The 21,646-nt window shown below is 41.5% G+C and overlaps 1 protein-coding gene across 4 annotated transcripts in view; it reads left to right on the forward strand.

The window, feature by feature from the left end:
• Positions 1-17,928, forward strand: part of rflna (refilin A) — a 53,287-nt gene extending 35,359 nt beyond the window's left edge. For 3 of the 4 annotated variants that reach the window (XM_008113672.3, XM_008113673.3, XM_016994739.2), the window contains 3 exons: positions 4,949-5,277; positions 10,450-10,559; positions 12,411-17,928. In XM_008113672.3, coding sequence (XP_008111879.1) covers positions 5,056-5,277; positions 10,450-10,559; positions 12,411-12,744 — 666 coding nt within the window. In that variant the 5' untranslated portion in view covers positions 4,949-5,055 and the 3' untranslated portion in view covers positions 12,745-17,928. Of the gene's footprint in view, positions 1-1,896; positions 1,988-4,948; positions 5,278-10,449; positions 10,560-12,410 lie in introns of those variants that run through there. The other variant, XM_003222736.4, reaches the window with a different exon arrangement.
• Positions 17,929-21,646: the final 3,718 nt, after the last annotated feature.

The raw sequence follows: 21,646 nt of genomic DNA on the forward strand, positions 1-21,646 counted from the left end.
TCAAATTTTAAATCTTTAATCAATCACGTTTATTGATTAGCCCATCGGCCGTATCAAAACATTTAACACATAGACATACATACACATACAACCCGCGGTACAAAAGAAGTTAACAAGATCCCATTCAGGTCAAATATCTGCATTGCCTTTACAATTTACCCCCAATAGATTCCAAATATTCAATTCTCAGCTGTGTTGCTTTGAATAGGAAAAGGGCTGTTTTTTGTGTTATTCTTATTTTGTGTGAATTCTATGATTCTATGATTCTATTTTAGGATTCTGGCCGGCCAACAAAAGTGAAGTTTTAATATGTGGGTCCCAGTGTGTTTTGTGAATAATGTATGGCCCGAGGCATTGGTCTCTCTCTTTCTTATACAATTCACAGCTGAACAGTACATGTGCAATATCCTCCACCTCTGATGCTCCTTATTATTATTTTATTATGACACAGCAAACAAGATAGATATGCTGGATTTCGTTTATTATAATAATAAATGAATTATTATTATTATTATTATTATTATTATTATTATTATTTTTCTGGAACACACCAGACATCACAGTTGTGGAAAAGAAAAAGGTTTGGATCATTGATGTTGCCACCCCAGGTGACAGTCACATTGATGAAAAACAACAGGAAAAACTCAGCCACTATCAGGACCTCAAGATTGAACTTCAAAGACTCTGGCAGAAACCAGTTCATGTGGTCCCGGTGGTGATGGGCACACTGGGTGCCGTGCCAAAAGATCTCAGCCGGCATTTGGAAACAATAGGTAAAGGTAAAGGTTTTCCCCTGACGTTAAGTCCAGTCATATCTGACTCTGGGGGTTGGTGCTCATCTCCATTTCCAAGCCGAAGAGCTGGCGTTGTCCGTAGACACCTCCAAGGTCATGTGGCCATTGGCATGACTGCATGGAGCGCTGTTACCTTCCCGCCGGAGCGGTACCTATTGATCTACTCACATTTGCATGTTTTCAAACTGCTAGGTTGGCAATAGACATTGACAAAATCACGATCTGCCAACTGCAAAAGGCCACCCTACTGGGATCTGCGCGCATAATCCGAAAATACATCACACAGTCCTAGACACTTGGGAAGTGTTCGACTTGTGATTTTGTGATATGAAATCCAGCATATCTATCTTGTTTGCTGTGACATAATAAAATAATAATAATAAAAATAATAATACATCACACAGTCCTAGACACTTGGGAAGTGTTTGACTTGTGATTTTGTGATACGAAATCCAGCATGTCTATCTTGTTTGCTGTGTCATAATAAAATAATAATAATAATAATAATAATAATAATAATAATAATAATAATAATAATACACCACACAGTCCTAGACACTTGGGAAGGGTTCGACTTGTGATTTTGTGATACGAAATCCAGCATGTCTATCTTGTTTGCTGTGTCATAATAAAATAATAATAATAATAATAATAGTAATAATAATAATTAGCACACACTTGTGTCTTGGCAGGGTCAGGCTTCAGGTGGTTGGTTATCTTTGTAGTAGCTGGAGAGATTTTTCAGGGCATTTCCCCATGATAATAACTTTTCCAAGAGTAGATTTCCCTTCCTTCCTAGGGGAAGATTCCTCTCCCTTCCCACCTTATTTGTATTGAACTGGGATAGGTGGCAGTGTGGACTCAGATAAAGCAGATCTGGTGGGATTTTCTGCCTGGATCTTCTGGGTTCTGTGGCTGTGTGGACAGGGCGCTGAGTGCCCTTCTTCACTCGGAGTGTCGTTTGTAAGTGGGGCGCCTGTAACTGTGGGGCAGCCTGTCTTCTCCAAGCAGCTTCGTGGGCCCAGAGAAGGAGGGGAAGAGGGCAGGGAGGAGGGAGAGAAGGCGGGGCGGTCTCCGGGAGAGGGGCGGGCCCGACCGGAGGGAGAAACCCCCCTTTCCCCCTCTGGACGCCCAGTCAGTTGCCTGGCCCTGGCCGCCCCGTCCGGACGCCTCCGAGGAACCCCAACAGCGACGTAAATGGGTTGCCGGGGGGATTGTCTTGTTTTGGGGGCTGGGTCGCTTGTTTAGAGCGGGAAGGAATGGGATTCGAGACGCTTGGGGGGTGGGGTGGAGGCTGGGGGCAGAGAGAAGGGAGAGCCATGTTTCCATATCTGAAAGGAGTCCCAAGTTAGTGCTAGCAGGCTGCTTCCCCGCTGCACACAAGGGAGCCATGGAAAGCAGCTCCCACCTGAACTGCCAGGGAGTCGCCTTCTTTGTGGAGGCTGCATGGCTATCTGTCGGGAGGGCTTGGATTGTGCTTTTTACGCCTTGCAGAAGGGGGTTGGATTAAGGCCCTTCCACACAGCTGAATAAATCAGATGTGGAAGGGCCCTAGGTGGCCCTTGGGGTCTCTTCCAACTCTAGGATCCTTATTATATATACAGTAGAGTCTCACTTATCCAAGCCTCGCTTAGCCAAGCTTCTGGATAATCCAAGCCATTTTTGTCGCCAATGTTTTCAATATATCGTGATATTTTGGTGCTAAATTCGTAAATACAGTCGTTACAACATAACATGACTGCGTATTGAACTACAGTAGAGTCTCACTTATCCAAGCTAAACGGGCCGGCAGAAGCTCGGATAAGCGAATATCTTGGATAATAAGGAGGGATTAAGGAAAAGCCTATGAAACATCAAATTAGGTTACGATTTTACAAATTAAGCACCAAAACATCGTGTTATACAACAAATTTGACAGAAAAAGTAGTTCAATATGCAGTAATGTTATGTTGTAATTACTGTATTTACTAATTTAGCACCAAAATATCTCGATATATTGAAAACAGTGACTACAAAAATGGCTTGGATTATCCAGAGGCTTGGATAAGCGAGGCTTGGATAAGTGAGACTCTACTGTACTTTTTCTGTCAAATTTGTTGTACAACATGATGTTTTGGTGCTTAATTTGTAAAATCATAACCTAATTTGATGTTTAATAGACTTTTCCTTCATCCCTCCTTATTATCCAAGATATTCACTTATCCAAGCTTCTGCCGGCCTGTTTAGCTTGGATAAGTGAGACTCTATTGTATATGGCAGTGTGGACACAGGTAGCCCAGTTCAAAGAAGATCTTGTGGGATTCTGCCTTGATATTCTGGCTTATAGGGCTGTGTGGACGAGCCCTAGGTGGCCCTTGGGGTCTCTTCCAACTCTAGGATCCTTATTATGTATATATAGCAGTGTGGACACAGGTAACCCAGTTCAAAGACTATCTTGTGGGATTCTCTGCCTTGATATTCTGGTTTATAGGGCTGGGTGAACGAGCCCCAGGTGGCCCTTGGGGTCTTGTCCAACTCTAGGATCCTTATTCCAAAACTTGGGACAGGGAGCAAATCCCAAACATTTCTGGTTCCAAATATTTTGGGGATGGATGGTCAAGTTATAATGGGAAAGACTGGAACCCCAGTAAAGCCCCTTCTACACTGCCATCTCCAATCCGGATTATCTGCTTCGAACTGGATTATATGGCAGTGGAGACTCATATAATCAAAGCAGATTATGTGGATAATCCAATTGGATAATCTGGATTATATGGCAGAGTAAATACTGTATATTTGGTGTACTATTAGCAATATGTTCTAGTTTAGGCATAGGCTGTTAGGAATTGTGGGAGTTGAAGTCCAAAACACCTGGAGGGCTGAAGTTTGCCCAAGCCTGAACTAGTACAAAAAGTAAAGCAGTCCCTTTATGTCTGGACTGTTTGCAGTGAAACACCATAATGTTTATGGACTGCAACAAAGTGCGATATAATTTGACATGATGCCACAAGAATGTGAATATATATTATTGTTGTTTTAAATTGTTTATATTATGATATTTTATACTTATTATCGATGTATTTGGATTGTTGTTTACATGATTTTAATATGTTGTAGTCTGCCTTGGGTCCCGTGAGGGAGAAAAGCAGAATATAAATAAAGATTATTTATTTATTTATTATCATCATTATAAAAAGGTGAAAGGACTGAGGCTGTATCTACACTGCCCTCTATCCCAGGACCTGATCCCAGGTGATCTGCTTTGAACTGGATTATATGGGTCTACACTGCCGGATAATCTGGGATCAGATAATAATCTGGGATCAGATAATGGGATAGAGGGTAGTGTATCATTTGGGTTGTGCAAGAAGGCAGCCCGATGGGAAGGCAAGCATCCTGCTGGTATTCAGAAAAAGCAGGTGGCTAGGCAAGCATTCCGATTTCTTTTGTTGGTGTTTGATGCTCTATTTACCCATCTCTGGGCACCCAGAGTATGTTTTGGATTATTACTCTCATTGTCCTACCTAGACCATTTGTTGGGGTATTCTCAGAAACATCATTCTAAAGGGAGCTTTTCCAATCAGTGTAAGGCAGAGAGATGTAACGATGTAGAGGATAACACCAAATTATGTTGGTATTATTATTATTATTATTATTATTATTATTATTATTATTATTATTGTGTTGGGTTGCTGTGAGTTTTCTCTCCTGACGTTTCGCCCACATCTATGGCAGGTATCCTCGGAGGTTGTGAAGATGCCTGCCATAGATGTGGGAGAAATGTCAGGAGAGAATGCTTCTGGAACATGGCCATACAGCCCAGAAAACTCACAGCAACTCAATGACCTGGCCACGAAAGCCTTCAACAACGCATTATTATGTTTATTTATACCCTGCTTTTTCTCTCCACAAGGAGACTCACAACTTGCACTTTCCTCTGTACAAAGGTCCCTGTTCTGCCCTCTCTGGAAGTTTGTAAGCAGATGCTGGATGGCCATCTGTTAGGAGTGCTTTGATGGTGTTTTCCTGCATGGCATTTGGGGGTTGGACTGGATGACCCTCTTCCAACTCTGGGATGTGATTATTCCACCACCGAGCCATCATCTCTTGGACTGCTTTTCAGCCCAAAGTCCTATCCACTTGCACTGACTGAGGCCACTCTCTCTTTCTCACAGGGACCACAGACCTGCCAGGAGGCTGAGCAGGGCGCGCTCTGCATGCACCGGGTTCCCCTCCGCCCACCCGCCGGCCACCACGGCCCTTGCCTCTCCCCCCACCAGTCATGGTGGGTCACTTGCAGCTGCAAGGCATGGAAGACAGCCTCAAGGAGAAGAACCGGGAAGGTCTGCTCGATAGCCCAGATTCAGGGCTGCCCCCCAGCCCCAGCCCACCCTTCTACTCGCTGTCTCCAAGCCTCCTTGAGAACAGAGCTGGCAGCAGCAGTTCCTCTTCTACAGATATCCAGGCCCATGGACCCAGGAAGGATGGCAAGGAAGGCAAACTGGTAAGGCTCTTTCCTTCACCTCCCAGGGTTCCAAACAGGGAGTGGAACGTTTGGCGTTCTGGATGTGATTGCCTCCATCGCTCTAGCACATTTTTTTTCAACTGATTGGGATGAATGTAAGCTTTCCATAGGGTCTATTTGCACCAGAAAGACAAGGAGTCTGGAATATTCCCCCTTGTATTTATCCCACATTTTAGAGTCCAGGGCCTGAGGCTGGATCCACACTGCCCTATATCCCAGGATCTGATCCAAAATTATTATCTGTTTATCTCAGATTATCTGGCAGCGTAGACATATAATCCAGTTCAAAGTAGATAATCTGATGTAGATCCAGCCTAAGATTGAGAGGAATGTGGAGGGGATTTTTGTGCCAATTTAACAGGGCTTTTGCTGTTAAGAGAAACGTACCCACCTTGGACAGCAAACGTTGTTGACCTCTTTGGCATAGGCTTGTTGCTTCTGACCCCATGCTTCTCTGTGACATCGTTACGTCACACCACTGGGCAGCGCTTCGAGGGGCTGGTATGACACTCCTAGGTCCTTCTAAAGATACTTCTATATAGGATCTCATGGTAGTTGAGCAATTTCACACTCGCATGAGGCATCAGTATCCATGGGGGGACTCCAAGCTGCACTTATGGAATGTATGTCAGGTGCACATTGGACAGATGTAAACATCCAATTAAACCTCAAAAAGCCATCTTGCTTTTAGTTGGTCAGAAAAATACGTCCTGCCATTTTTGTTTGGCAGTTGTTATGCACATATCTACACTGACCACTTCAATGAGTTTCAAAACAGTATTGAAGAAAGTGGTTTTGCTGTGCAGATGATTCCAGAGAACTAGTTTGAGGCCTGGATGGGACTGACACTGGCTGGATCTACACTGCCATATAATCCAGATTACCAAAGCACAATATAATCCATATCTGATTTGAACTGGATTGTATGAGTCTATACTGCCATATAATCCAAGTCAATGCAGATAATCTGGATTTTATAAGACAGTGTAGATGGGGTCACAGACATCCTTTCATGGTCATCGCAGTTTAAAGCTAACTTTGAACTGCGTGAAATGGTCAGTGTAGATGGAACCTCTGTCTTATTGCCCTATTGCAACCTTCAGCAATAAAAGAATGCACCTGGAAAAGTTCAAAGAAGAATCCAAATGTTTCGGGAAGCCGCGGTGGCAAAGTTAAGTCATGCATCATAATGCCACTCTAGTGGCGCCAATGTTTCAAACTTCAATCAAGGTTTTGATCAAACTGGGGATTCTGGAAGCTGTAGTCCACAATACTTCATTTTCCAAAGCGCTAGGGCAGATAGGGAGCAGAGCTTTGAGACTTGGTTGCTTTTTGAGAGTAGAATCAGAGCAAATGAGATAATCTTGCCTTTTTTCTTTTTTAACGTTTCTGGCCCTCATGGTCACAGAGACAAGTATGAAAATAGAAAAACTTGCTTTGGGAAGTGGCTTGGCATTAGGGGGGGGGGGGTGACAGGCAGCCTTCCAGTGAGTCCGGGTGGAGTTTCTGGGCCTGGCACTGTTGCTCTTATTCTTTTCATGCGCCTCCCTCCCTCTTTGCCAAAAACGAGTCAAATTCTGCAAAACCTCAGCGAGAATAGATGATGCCTTATAAGTAACTCTATGAAATTTTTCCTGCTTTCCACAACTCATTCTGAGTAGAGCGTTTGTGTTTCCTTGGCACCAATTCTGGATTCCTTGGCATGGGTTTTGGATACGACTTTCTTGCTGGCCAGGAGTTTGAGCAGCTCTGGCACAAGAGACCGCTGCATCGCTAGGATTTCAGGCTTTTGTCTTTTTGTGGTTCTCGAAAATGCCGGTGGCAGATTGGCTTCAAAGTGTGTACGCGCGACTGTGCGTATGTGTTAACCCATCTAGCCAGAGTCAGAATCCAAAGACAACCCTCCCTCTGCACTCCTGTTAGAGGCTATGCTGGTGTTATATCCTTTTGTCTTGTGATTGCGTCATGTGTGGCGATCTGTTGGTAAAAGTCCAGAGTGTGATTAAAATACAGGCTACTGGTTTTGACAATCAAGGGAGAAGAAAGGGTGTTATTTCCTTCTGGATCCCCGTTGCCAATAACTTTGCCGACTTTCCGCTGAAGCCATTTTTTCTTCCTTTTAGCCACTATAGAAAGAGGACTAGAATTCTTTGGAATTCTACTTCACATTTTTATACCAGCAGGTGAGCTGGCAGAAATTATATTAAAACAAAATGTTTTTGGAATGTGGCCATGAAGGATAAGGAGTACATTAGACAAAACTCCTTGATCAGTGCATCAAATCTACACTGCCATATAATTCAGATTATCAAAGCAGATGATCCACATTATCTGCTTTGAACTGGATTATATGAGTCTATATGCCATATAACCCAGGTCAAAGCAGTTAATACGGATTTTATATGACTGGATCTACACTGCCCTGTATCCCAGGGTCTGATCCCAGATTATAGGTTCCATTTTATAGGTTCCTCCCACTCCTTTCACTGTTCTGAGGGGTACAAATACGTTGTTCCTTTTCTTCCTTGCTTGCAAAATTTCTTTTAAAACCTTCCCAGACACAGAGAAAAAACACCTGTTCCTTCCTAGTTCTCTGTTCTAACAGAAACGCTTGCTCAAATACTGCTGCTAACCAGAACATTTAAATCAACATGCCCTGTGCAAATCCTTTGTTCTCTGTTTGAATTGGTCCTTCCTCAGGGAAAGTCAGGTCTGTATATGAACTTTGTACGTTTTTGGATCTTATACTTGTCCTGCTATCCATCACACCACTGGCTTATAAGCATCTGACAAATCTCAGAATTCCACTGTTCTAGAGATCGTATCTAGGCAGGATCTACACCCTATAGCCCAGGTTCTGATCCCAAATTATTTGCTTTGAACTGGCTTATATGAGTCGACACTGCCAGATAATCTGGGATAAGCACATCTATGGCAGACATCCTCAGAGGTTGTGAAGTCTGTTGGAAACCTCTGAGGATGCCTGCCATAGATGTGGGCAAAACGTCAGGAGAGAATGCTTCTGGAACATGGCCATACAGCCCAGAAAACTCACAGCAACACAGTATTAAAAGATGTTTGATATTAACTGCAACTTAAAGATGTTACAGCAAATCAAAGTACTAAAATGGAAGACTGTTTTAAACTTTTTTATTGTCCTTTCTACAGTAACATGCCTAGACCTAAATGTAACCTTATAAAAACAAGGATGTGCTCTAAATTCTCAATGTGAGCAATTAAAATTCCCCTCCCATGCACCAGTGAACTGATGCTTGACTTGATTAAAGCTCACGGCTCATTAGGTTAGAAAGAGAACTGTGTCGCCACCCCACTCCTCCTTGCCGGTGCTTATAATGCCAGGGTTGAACATAGGTCAACACTAGCAAACGAGGTTGTGTTTCCCCTTTGGATACAATGCAAGAGACACATGCAATGCAAAAAAAGGGCTGTTTTCCATAACACTATATGCATACCAGCTGTTGTTGATAGTTGCAGGACAGAACAAGCGGATTAAAATGGGCTGAATGTGCACTTTCCAAAGCAGTGACATCTGGCAGAAACCCAACAATTGCTGTTGGGGAAGTGGTGCGGGAAAATGATGGCACCTTAAAAAAAAATCCAGAGTGCCCGTGCCCATTTGGCAATTTGGTTGTACCGTCATTTCTGAACCATTGCTAACTACCAAGCGAGAGCCAGCAGGGTTCTTGCCCAGGTTTAGAATTGTGGAAGTTAGAGAACTACTGAAAACATGTTGAGAACAGCCAGGGGTGATTTTTATGGGTTAAACCATTTTGGTGCCTGGAAATTTTTCATTTCAAGAAGATGCTTCAACCCTGGTGGTTCACCATACAGCATAGATGTGCAAGAATGCCATATAGAAGACAATAATTCAACGTGTTCTGAGGGCAACAGGTTGAGGAAGGCTATCTTGGCACTGAAATGAAACTAGAAAATTCTGTTTTTTGCAGATGCGGTTTCTGATGTGGTGAAAGGTATCTGTTAAATCGTGATTTTCATAACCTACATATTTTACATTTAGTGTTGTTTATTGTTTGCTTAATCATGCGGTGACTGAATTTGAGGTATATATATCTGACGAAATCCTATTGTGAAAAGAAAAATGGTTTGACATGCTGGAACACATGGGGCCAGAACCTTTTTTCAACAGAACTTTTCTTGACATTTTTGCACACCAAGTGTCTATCCTGTGTGCCCCTGCTCCTCTCTTCTTGGGATGGGGAACCTGTGGTCCTCCAGATGTTGTTATTAGACCATAGTTTCCATCATCCTTCATCATCCCATGCCAGTGGGAGCAGGAATCCTCTAACATCTAGGACCCCTGCCACACAACTGAATAAAATCCCACTTTTTCTCCTTTGAACTGGAATATATGGCAGTGTGGACTCAGATAACCCAGTTCAAAGCAGATATTGTGGGATTCTCTGCTTTGATATTCTGGGTTATATAGCTGTGTGGAACGGCCCTTAGTTACCAACCTGCTGTCTTTAGAAAATGCTTTTGCAGAAAACCTCCATTAATACATTCCAGTGTGATCTTTTTGCTCCGTATTTGTTCTTGAAAGGCCCAGACAGCAAAAGTATATATTGAAAATGAACATAGTTAAAATCAACAATTCATCTCAACCAAATTTTAAAAATCACTTTTCCGGGCAGTGGTGGACCATGCCCATATGGTTTTCATTGATGCAGAGAAAACTCAGAAACATCTGTGGAGCAGGGAAGGGCTTATTTATGGAGCTCAGCAGGAGGAAGCTTATAGTTAAGTTGGGTTAGGGTTAGAGTTAGGGTTCTAACTCTTGGGCTTATGGTATAAGCACTGCCTCCTTACAGTTCTTATGATTTTTTAAAAGAACCAGTGTTGGTGATCAGAGTGTTCCAGCTGGGCAGGCTAAGCAGATGCAAATCTGTGGAGTGGGGGATATCCAGAAGAGACTGATATTTCAAGTCTTCTACCTTTTGTATAAATGAAGTGTCTTCATGGGGACCAGGGTGGCTGACAAAACTGTTTGCCACAAATGGTTTGCTTAACTTGTGCTTCATAGCTGATGCAGATTATACTGTAAACATCCCGATAGCTTTCTAATTCCGAATGAATTTTATTTTATTCTTTGTGTTTTCCCTGCTTTTATAGATCCCGTTCGTTCTTTTGAATGCCTCAACATCAGATATAAGGCCACGGATGTACCCTGTGTTTTTTGGTGAAAGCATAGAGGTCAACCCCGAACCAGTGCAAGAAATAAGGTAACTGAATATGTAGGGCTGGGTTTTTTGTTTGGTAGTGGTGGGGTCTTCTCCCCATCCTCCCTCTCCTGCAAAAGATTATGGTGTTTATGAATGGGTTGGTGATTGTTTTAGTCACGAGGTGGATGATAATGTTGGGTGGGGAGCAAAGTAGACAGGAATGGCTAAAATTAAGAAGAGTGAAGGGGGGTATAATAGAAGAAGGGGGGAAAATGAAGGCTTGCCTCTTAGATCTCATGTCAAGTTCATCTCCAATTTGAGGCAGAAAATTGCAAACAGCTGGATAACGGCCTGAACTCAAATGAGTTGGTGGTCTCTTAGCTCAATGCCCAAGGGCTGCAAAAAATCATTGGAAACCTCTATTGTTAAAAGTTCACTCATTTGCCTTGACAACCTGTAATCAAAGCCTCTGCAGTTCAGTTGCCCATTCATATGCCCACTCCTGACTCTTCTGGCTTTATGTATTATTTGAAATACAGGCAGTCCCAGAATTACAAACATCCAACTTACAAACAACAGCTAAGAATAGGGCTAAGACAATGGGAAGTAAGGGAAAACTCTCCCTTGGAAGAGCTGTTATCATGGGAAAAAGGGGTCTCCACTGAAGCTTTATCACCAATCCTTGTTTCCACAACTAGCCACATTTTTCAAAATCACAGGGGTAGAAAGTGAGGTGAAATCTTCTGAACAGGGGCACAGACAGCAAAACAAATGCCTCAGGGGTGTTCACTCTTCCCTATGCTACCCAATACACACACACACACACACACACACACACACACACATTTGGCTGGTGTTAGTTTCAGAGCCCATCCATATGCAGGTGATTCCCAGTGTCCAGTGCTAAAGTGTTGCTGCAGCATCCTGCCTACTTCCAGCTCAACGCCATACACATTATTTTCAAAGCGTAGCCTGAAGTTGGCCACCACTGGCAATGCTATTTTTCCAGTTGCTGCTCAAGGCCTCGCAGCCAAACTGTGCAAAACTTATTAAGCAGATTGTGTTACGTGTGCCGCTCCGTGGGCCAAGCTTCCTCCAGGGTGTTGGCAAAGGCTGTATGCCACACCCGGCGTTTAATCTTTTTCATACACAGAGCTGCAAATTCCTCAGCTGCTGCTGGTTGTGCCTCAAAGATCGGGAAGCAGCAAACCATGCAAAACCCTTGGGGCTTCCTGGCAACGAGGATGCTGTGCATGTCCCTCCAGCTTCTTTGGAGGCTTGTCTGCTTTTCAAAAGCTGTTTATCCACGCTATCTCTAGATACTGATTTGCAAAGTCAATACCGACTTTAGTTTTTATTTTAGGACACTTGTGGTCATAGGGAGAAGAACAAGAGAAGTGAAAGAACAATTAGCAGACTCTGTTGCAATGATGTTGGCAGTTTTGCCCCCAATCTAACACTGACAAAATGACTTTCTTACTGTCTGTGTCCTATCCAAGGGGATACAGGCTGGTGCACCCATGGCTCCTCCATTGTGTGCACCTGCTTGTGACATCTTGGATAGGACAGAGAGAACTGGAAAATTTCAAGTCTCAGGACTGTTGTTTGCTCTCATGACGCCTTTGTGTTCTAAAATGGAGTCTGAGATCTGCGCAGTCCCAGATCTGATCATGTGGTCTGCAGCCCCTCCCACAACCTCAAGAAACCTAAAGGGGAAGCTGCTATATGCGGCCTCCAGATTCCGAGGCAGTGTATGTTGTAGTATCAGGTACAGGTATTTGTGAGACATGCTATTGCTTTCAGTTGTCTTAAGTAGGAGATTTGAATATATAATTCTTTGTTTTGATATGGCAAGGTTCAGTCTATATTCTTAAGCATTCTTGCTATCTTTCGTCCCCTTTACCTTTGCAGGTGCAACTCTGAAGTAAAATATGGCTCGGAAAGGCATTACAGGGATGATGTCTTCTATTGCCCAATGCCCACGGTCACCACCTACCGGGAGACTGTCATTGCTGCTCCCAACTGCACATGGCGAAATTACAAGTCTCAGCTGATCTTCGAGCCCCGCCAAAAGCCGCTGAGGTTCCAGAGCACAACAATCATCTTCCCCAAACATGCCAAGAACATTTACCGGACCACACTCAACTACAGACTGGGATCTGCCAAAAGGTGGTTTGCCTCAAGTGTTCAGCTGCAGCTCTGCGAAGAGAACAGCCCATGCATTGTCTACACAGAGAACCTTTAATATAATAGCTTGCCTACTGAGAATTTTTTCCCCACCAACATCAATGTAAGGCTAAGATCCACACTGGAGGAAGATACCTTGTAAGACTTCCCTGCCTTTACCTGAGGGCATCCATTAAGTGGCACCAGGGTTCTTAATTCTCCCCGCCATACAGTGTTGCATCTATACAACCCAAGTATTTTCCCTGCCCAAGAAGCAGCCAAAGGAGATATTCAGATGTGTCAAGTTTCTAAAACTGAATTTTGGTACCTTTCAGGAAAGGATTTAGGCTGCACTTAAATGAAACCTGAACAGGAAGACCCTTCAGTTATGTATTTGCCATTGAAGAACAGTCAGTGCTGCTTTTAATGGGTTGGGGAAGGGCTTTTTGTAGCATGTAGGGTGCTGTTGCCAGGTATTTGTAGAAGACAGTTAGATCAAAGAAAACGATCTACTGTTCGGAATTGAGTTTGCAAAGACATGAGGTAGCTTGTGGCAGGTCAAAGCCACGGGAAACATTCATTTTATCTTGCCAATATGACTAGAAGCCTAGCACAATGGTCATGATGCCATAGTTCTGATCCATATACAAGGAGAATGAAAAGGCAAATGGCAGCTTTCTTTTTGCTGGTGGTGCAGAATTCCCAAAGCACTTTGCAGGGACCATTTTCAAAGCCGAGTGTTTATCCCTTAGCCGATAACTGCGTTTATAATGGAAGCCAAGAAGAAGATCCTTTTGGCAGTGTCCACCTTCTAAGGTAGATACACCATTCCCCAGGTTTAGTTTAATGTGTTGAGAAAGAATGTACATATGAACTCATTCCTATCAGAGGCTGATTTTTTTTACAATTATCTAAAAATAATTGCTTTAAAAAACAGTAACAATAACAACAATGTCTTGGGACCAAAGGCCTTTACTATAGAAGGGCCAAGAGTTCCCAAATAAGGAGCCTGGCTCCATTGGGGTTATCAGATGGAAAATGCATTTGTTTGGATTTGGAGGATCACAAATGAAGACCCCATCTACACTGCCATATACAATCCAGATTATCTGCTTTGAACTAGGTTATATGGCAGTGTAGATTCATATAATCAAGTTCAAACAGGTAATGTGGATTATCTTATTTGATAATCTGGATGATATGGCAGTGTAGACTGGCCGTAGTCAAGATGAAATGGATGGTTCTGGAAGTGGGTTTTTGAAGACAGAATGAAGGGAAGCTGCCCAAGTTAGCACAATTCTGCTTGCAATACTCAACAGTGATTTAGTCAATGTTAACTGCTTTTAAAAATTCATTATTTTAAATAGTGAAAGGAATAGAATGAAACCAAGTTGTATATCTAATGTGAAACAATCATTTGATTTTCATTATGCTGCTTAAAAATATTGCTCTTTTCAGTAGAGCGCAACATGCCCATGGCTGTGTTCACATACAATGGTAAAGCAGGATTCTGGAGAATCCAGCTTTCTTGCTTCAAATTGGCGACTAACCAACTTAGTTCATTGCTCCCTGGATTGTTGTGTCTCTGGCAAACCAGAAGTTAAAACAAGAGTTTGGTTTTGGTTTATACTTTTTGAGTTGTTTGTGACCAACAGGCTACAAACCTCAATTTGGAAAAGGCATTAATAGGTGTGTAGCTGCTCCCAGTGGTAGGAGTGCTTAAGAAGACGTAAATGGATGGCATGCAAGAGTACGAAACTTATTCTTGGTAAACCGGAATTCTCCTTTACTCTTACTCTCATGTGCCAAACATAGCCTTAGCGGTCTGCTGCACATGCAATTCCCAACCACGGTCAACAAACTAGATATATTGTTATTCCCAAAATCATGTATCTGCTAATAGAAAGAGCAATGCAAATTAATGGAGGAGGAATCATATTCCATGAGTTAAAATTAAACCCTCTCTAGTCTGTCACATTTACACAATCTGGGCCATTCTGGCCTCTTTTTCCTGCCTTTAAGGCTGTAAATAGAAGTGACAGGTATGCCTCAGTTTTTCATATTTGGAGAACTACTGTTGTCACAGAACCTTGTTCAGCGATGAGGAGTGTAGTCTGGGCCTTCCTTTGTTTTCATGGGAGAGAGTACATTTCTGTCAAATGTAAGAAGTGGTACATTCTGCATGGATTCAGGATAAAGATGCCTTCGTTTTTGGTTCTGTGTCAAGAATACTTCAGAAATGTGAGGCATGGGGGGGTGGTAAGTGAAAAGACATGATATGGAAGCTCTTCACCCATTCAGAAAAAAACCCAAAACCAATTGCCATTTGATTCCTATTGACTGAAGTCGGTATGGCAAAACTCACAACATCACAAACATAATAGCCAGCACTTACTTTATATGTTGCCAGACTCAGAAGGGTTGCAAATTTAAAAAGTGAAGCTTTATATACCATAGAAGACATGAATGCTAGCAGTAGGATTGTACGATTGCTTTTCTGTACTATTTTATATGTAGGTTTGCCAATAGCTAAATGAACCAGTTTTTCAGAGAGCTTTTTGTACATTTAAGGGAACTATTTTTTTAAAAATGGGATGTTTTTAAGTAACAGATGTTTATATATTTATTTTCTTCGTTCGAAGATTGCTTGCTGTTCAGTCTGTGCAAAATCTGCATGGCCTTTAACAACAGGGACGCAAGAAGCGCACATCTTGCCTGTCGTAGCTCTGTGTTAAATCTCTCTTAACTGTGATTTGGTAAATGGCTATTTTTCACAAATGGAAAGGAGGAACTGTTACCAAAACCAACTGCAGTCCACAAAAAGCTGGAGCTAATGTATGAAACTGCTTTATTTATTGGACTACCTTACTAGTTTCTAAGGTTGCTGACCCAGCAATAGCTCCCGGTTTGGCTTTCTCCAGCCTGAGATCCAATGGGTTCAGTCCAATGGTGCCTTTCTGCTCACTCCTTGTAAAAGAAAGTTGTGCGAGAGAAGTGACTCTATCCTTGATCTCGAAGGGCAACTTTTTGCACAAGGAAAAACAAGAGAATTGCTGCCGATGGCACCCACCTATTAGCGCTGGGAGAATGCTTAAGCGTTTATAGAAGCAACAGCAATGGCTGTTTTTCCTTTCAAAAAATTACCCTTCCCACTGGTTTTGGAAATGAATATTTATAACAGGGAGATGGAATGGCTGGGGTTGGGATGGGGATGGAGGGCATTGTTTCCATCACTCTTTTGTGAAGTGAAAAGTTGCGGAGAAGATTTCAGGGAGGGTTTCGTTCATCTCTTCCTTTTGTGTGTGCTAATTTGTATTCCTTGAAAATAAGTGCAGTAATGTCTATAAACTGTAGAGTCCGTGAGAAGAAAGGCATGAGTTATTTGCTGTTTAAGATAGAAGTCTTAGTCTTAGGCGATCCCTCCTTGTCCAAGTATGATGGCCTTCCAAGTGTAGTGTCTTGGCAGTGGATACGTAGGTGGTTGTGGAGCTCTATTCTTGATCCGCAGGTTCTTCCACAGTGAGGACATCAGTTTCCAGGTGGCAGGCGGTCCTGGTCATGTTAAGACAGTTAAGACAGAAGAGACTGCATGTGGAAATAGCAAAGACAGTCTTGGAGGAAAGAGAAAGTATTGATACGAAATGAAGGCGGAAAAGGGCATCTTTAGCACTGAAATGTAAGTACAGACATGGGGAGTTCTGAATGTGATATTTGGTGTAATTGTTTTATGAACATCTCCAAAAGATATCTTGTGGCAATGGGAACAGTCCCTTCTATTTAATAGGATGGCAGATGTTGCTAGCCTTGGATAGCAAGAACTGAGGGCACATCAACACAAAAATAGACTCAGGGCCCTTCTACGCTGCCATATAATCCAAAATATCAAGACCGACAATCCACATTATCTGCTTTGAACTGGATTATCTGATTCTACACTGCCATATTATCCAGTTCAAAGCAAATAACCTGGATTTTATACGGCAGTATAGAAGGGGCCTCAAATAAAGATGCCAAAGCAGATTTGATCCCAGAGCAGTGCAAACCTTTGACAAAACGACATATTTGCCCAGTCCCTTTGGATTGCACATCATCACACCATTTAAGGTTGGGAATATCAGGCAACAAGGCCATTTACAAGTTGTTTTAAACGCCTTTGTCTCTTCAGTTATTTTTCATTCTCAGATCCAATAATTCTGTTCTTTAGAAGATTTAAATTAAAGTGGCTTGTCCATTCTCGGTAACTACATGTTTAGAGGATTTAAATTAAAGTGGTAGAATGCATTCGGCATAGAGGTATTATCTACCTGTAGAATAAAGGACGTTTTCCTGTTTAAATTAGTGAATGCAACTTTGAGTTATATGCAAAGTTTAAGAAAAATCCCTGGGCAGTCACATTTATTCAATATGCACAACTCCAATTTTCCAAACAGGCCTGCCTGGTAAATATGTTAAACTTTCCATGAACCTGGTTTAAATGAGACACTAGATGCTGTATGCTTCAGGTTTACTTAAACACTTCTTGGAGATGCAAAGGGCTTTTGAGTAAATTCATTACCATTTTTAAAAGAGTTGATTCAATGTAACTCCAAGCCATGGTTGGCACAAACCTTGATTTCGATCTTTGGGGCATTACTTCAAAACATGGTTTGTATAGGTTTCTCCTTTCCTCAGATTCCCCAGGCAATATCTGAAACAGCAGCATCTTCAGGCGGTGCAGTTTTCTAAACTATGATTTGTTGGTTCATATTTTGGACACAAACCCGGATTTGCCAAAATCATGTTTGTAAACCAGCTTCAGGTTGCCATTTCGGATCCTTGTTTGGCAGTTGCTTGCAAACCGCATCACCGTTTTCGCAGATCAGTGGCGAATGATCTTACAATGTTGGGCTCTTTTCTATTTGTCTTCGCAAATGCTACCGGGATCTGTGGGAAGCCAAACTTAATTTCCAGTGTGTTGAAGCAAGCAGTGGAAGCGTATTCTGTGGTCAGAGAGAAAAACAGGAAATCGCTAATGGTTCTTTGGACATGGATGTGTAATTTTTTATAGCTCTGCTCTTTCTATGTGCTTATAAAAGTATTTCTGCTGTTTTATATGTTGTAGTAAGGTATTTTGCAGTGCCTTTTTTATTTTTTTATATATATAAAATATGCATATCCCCATTCCCTCTTCAATAATGCCTTTCTGTTCAACGAATAGAAAATAATTTAAGGGCTTTTTAATGCTAAGACAACGTATATATCTTAATAAAGTGACGGAATGTGCTGTGTTTGTGCCTGGTGTCGGTTTCTGAGCCCAGTCCCATAGGCAATGTGTTCAAGCAGATAATGGGAGATTTTATTCAGCTGTGTGGAAGGGGCCTGGGGTGAGGCCTACATTCCAAATGAAAGCTGCTTTCGTGTTAAATGTGGGCCTTTGGCTTTAAGAGCTCCCTTCCCTTGATTCAGCCATGGCTACAGGTGTGTCAGAAGCTCAGAAAATGGAGCTTGTGATGGTGAGGAGATGGAGAGTGAGGTCCAAGAATGGGAATGAAAAGGAATAGTTCTTTTGCTTCTAGAAAAAGCACAGAACAGAGGGCTCTGAGGTGAAGTGGCCAGCTTGGGCCTGGAGCCTGAGCCGCTCTTGGGACAAGGCCGGCCACAATGGCAAACACAGCAGCAGCAGCAGCAAGGTAAGCTATGGTCTTTCATGTCTCATGGCTTGGTTCTTTTTAAAATATTGGAGTCATTTGGTGTGTGTGTGTGTGTCCCCAAATTCAATTAAAAAACCCAAACATTTTCTCAGTTAATGGTCAAAAGCATTTTCAGCAAAATACAAGCCTTGTCTGTCTCCACCACAAGTCAAAACAGCAGCCAGTCAGCCATTTTGTGATCAAAAATCTGAATTAAAATGTATTGTGTTTGCTTTTAAGGCAGGAATTCCAAATAAATGTGTATTTACTTGGCTTTTGTGAAAAGAAATGTTAGGTAAGAATGTCTCAGGTTTGTTTTCCCAGTAAGGCTGGATCTACGCTGCCATATAATCCAGTATCAGATCCCAGATTACCTTCTTTGAACTGTTTTATAGGCGTCTACACTGCCATGTAATCCAGTTTAAAGCAGAGAACCTGGGATTGGAATCTGGATTATGTGGCAGTGTCAGTGGGGCCCAGGAATGTATTCAGTTAACTTTTGTGGCAGAAATTCTGCACAAGAATGCATTAATTATTTTGTGGCAGATTAAATGTTAGTATTTTACCTTTGTTTACCAGATCAACAGGCAAAAATGCAACAAGGTAACATCACAATTATATACAGTAACATGGTAAAACAATAAAATAGTAACAATAGCATAGTAAAACATAGTTTAAAAGCAAAACAGGAATTAAACGAGAACACCATCCCTGTTGTTTATTTGGAACTCAACTGTAGCATCTTTTATTTGTTGTTCAGAATTAGAAGGATTTTGCTACAAGTTAGGGCTGGAAAACCATTTATGTCTTTGTAAGCAGATTTTCCTGTATGGGAAATACAACTGAGCAGTTTCGCGCGGTCCTGCCATGGTTTTATTACAAATTTTATGCATCTCATTATGATCTTTTGCTTATGGTTTGGAAATATATATGTGTACCTTGTTGACTCTGTGATCATGTAACACACATTGAACCTGGAGTTCTGAAGACGATTGCTACTTGAGTCCAAAGATCACCGTTTCTTAAACTTTAAACACATTTTTAAGACGGAGTCGCATGGAGAACTTCCAGAAGGAGTTTTATGTTGTACAATGGGCTTCATGGGATTCTGTTTTTAAACTGTTTTCAAAGTACAATAGAGTCTCGCTTATCCAACGTTCTGGATTATCCAACGCATTTTTGTAGTCAATGTTTTCAATACATCGTGATATTTTGGTGCTAAATTCGTCAATACAGTAAATACTACATAGCATTACTGTGTATTGAACTACTTTTTCTGTCAAATTTGTTATATAACATGATGTTTTGGTGCTTAATTTGTAAAATCATAACTTAATTTGATGTTTAATAGACATCTCCTTATTCTCTTATTATTATCCAACATATTCGCTTATCCAATGTTCTGCCGGCCCGTTTATGTTGGATAAGTGAGACTCTACTGTATGTAGACATGGGGGGGGGCTGCATTGGATGAGTTCCTAAATTACACAAAGCACAATGACAATATCCTCCTGCAAAATTAAACCAACAAAATAAAAAAGTAACCTACAACAACTAATAAAACTCAGACCCCATCTACACTACCATATAATGCAATTTGGAAGTGCATTATCTGGTCAGTGCAGACTCATATGCCGTTTAACTGCATTGAACTTCATGAAATGAGTCTATAGCGGGGTGGGGTGTGGTGGGAAAAGGCTTGTTCTTAAGTTGAATTTGTATGTAATTTGCAACAGATGCATTTGTAAAGTCTAACTCGAGTCAAAAATACAGATTTTAAACCTTTGGATAGCATGGGGAAGGGTTAACACCATTGTGGGGTTGTTGTTGTTGTTTTTTCTGACTGAAGCTTTCCCCCCATGACAATAACTCTTCCAAGAGTGGATTTCCTTCCTTCCAAGGGGAAGATTTCTCTCAATTCCTGTTGTCTTATCCCCATTCTTATTATGAGTCATTTGTAACTCAGGTGCTTGTAACTCTGGGACTGCCTATATTCAAATATTACCAAGGGCCAAGAAACTTTATCATTTTAAAAACAAATGTGGTAATAAGCCAACCACTGCACAAATGACAGCAATAGCTTTGATATAATGTGCATACCTGCCCTCTGCACCCCTTTACTATTCCTCACTTAATATACAAACGTCTGACCTTTTTCTTATGCTGGAGTGCTACCGGCATTGGGTTACAGGAAATATAACCCCCTAGAACCTTGCAGAAAGCATATCTATATTTCTCCTTCCTTTCTTTTCAGCAGGAGATCAGTTTGGAAAGTGCAGCAAAGTGAACAGTGGGTTTGTCTTCAGCAAATTCTAAGCTTTCCCCCACATATTGCCATACCTGATGAACAACTATAGCAGCCGTATTTCAGGGTAGGATTTATCCAAGTACAGTAGAGTCTCACTTATCCAACATAAACGGGCCGGCAGAAAGTTGGATAATTGAATATGTTGGATAATAAGGAGGCATTAAGGAAAAGCCTATTAAACATCAAATTAGGTTATGATTTTACAAATGAAGCACCAAAACATCATGTTAGACAACAAATTTGGCAGAAAAAGTAGTTCAATACACAGTAATGCTATGTAGTAATTACTGTATTTATGAATTTAGCACCAAAATATCCCAATGAATTTAAAACACTGACTACAAAAATGCGTTGGATAATCCAGAACGTTGGATAAGCGAGTGTTGGATAAGTGAGACTCTATTGTATTTAGAATCTCAGAATATGTTACTGTAAGCTTATTTAAAGCATGCAATTGAGATATACACAAATACCATGGAAGTGTGCAAATTGTAATGGTTTTTATTTGATCACAGAACTGTGCAAATTCAGTTAGACTCCAGCAAAATATTTGGTTTTACTTGATTCAGAATCAGAATAACCTTCTTAAAACCCACTGGAGATTTTCTAAGAGCCTTATCACACCACTCTTATACAACATTCTGTATGAAATCAGCTCTCCCTGTCACATTTGTGCTTTAATTTACAGAGTTTTTTGTCCACATTAATGGTGCCATTACTGACTCCTGTACTTCCATTTGGTTCATCTAAGTTGCCATAATAGCACAATATGATGTTTTGAGGTCATAACGATCCTGACATAATGATATCATTACAGAAATGACACAGGAAAAATAATTATCACATCAATCCTTGCCATTTTTACTTGCTTTTCCCCTGCAGAGAAAAAAGAGACTGTTTTGTTCTGTGACAGTTTTGCCTTCCTTGTAGTGTCAATAACATTTTCTTTTCCTTATAATATTCCAGTGCTAGAGTTTTTTTCATCCCTTAGTCTGCAGTGATTT

The sequence above is a fragment of the Anolis carolinensis genome, chromosome X (genome assembly GCF_035594765.1).
Source record: "Anolis carolinensis isolate JA03-04 chromosome X, rAnoCar3.1.pri, whole genome shotgun sequence".
In the NCBI taxonomy this organism is placed as follows: Eukaryota; Metazoa; Chordata; class Lepidosauria; order Squamata; family Dactyloidae; genus Anolis; species Anolis carolinensis.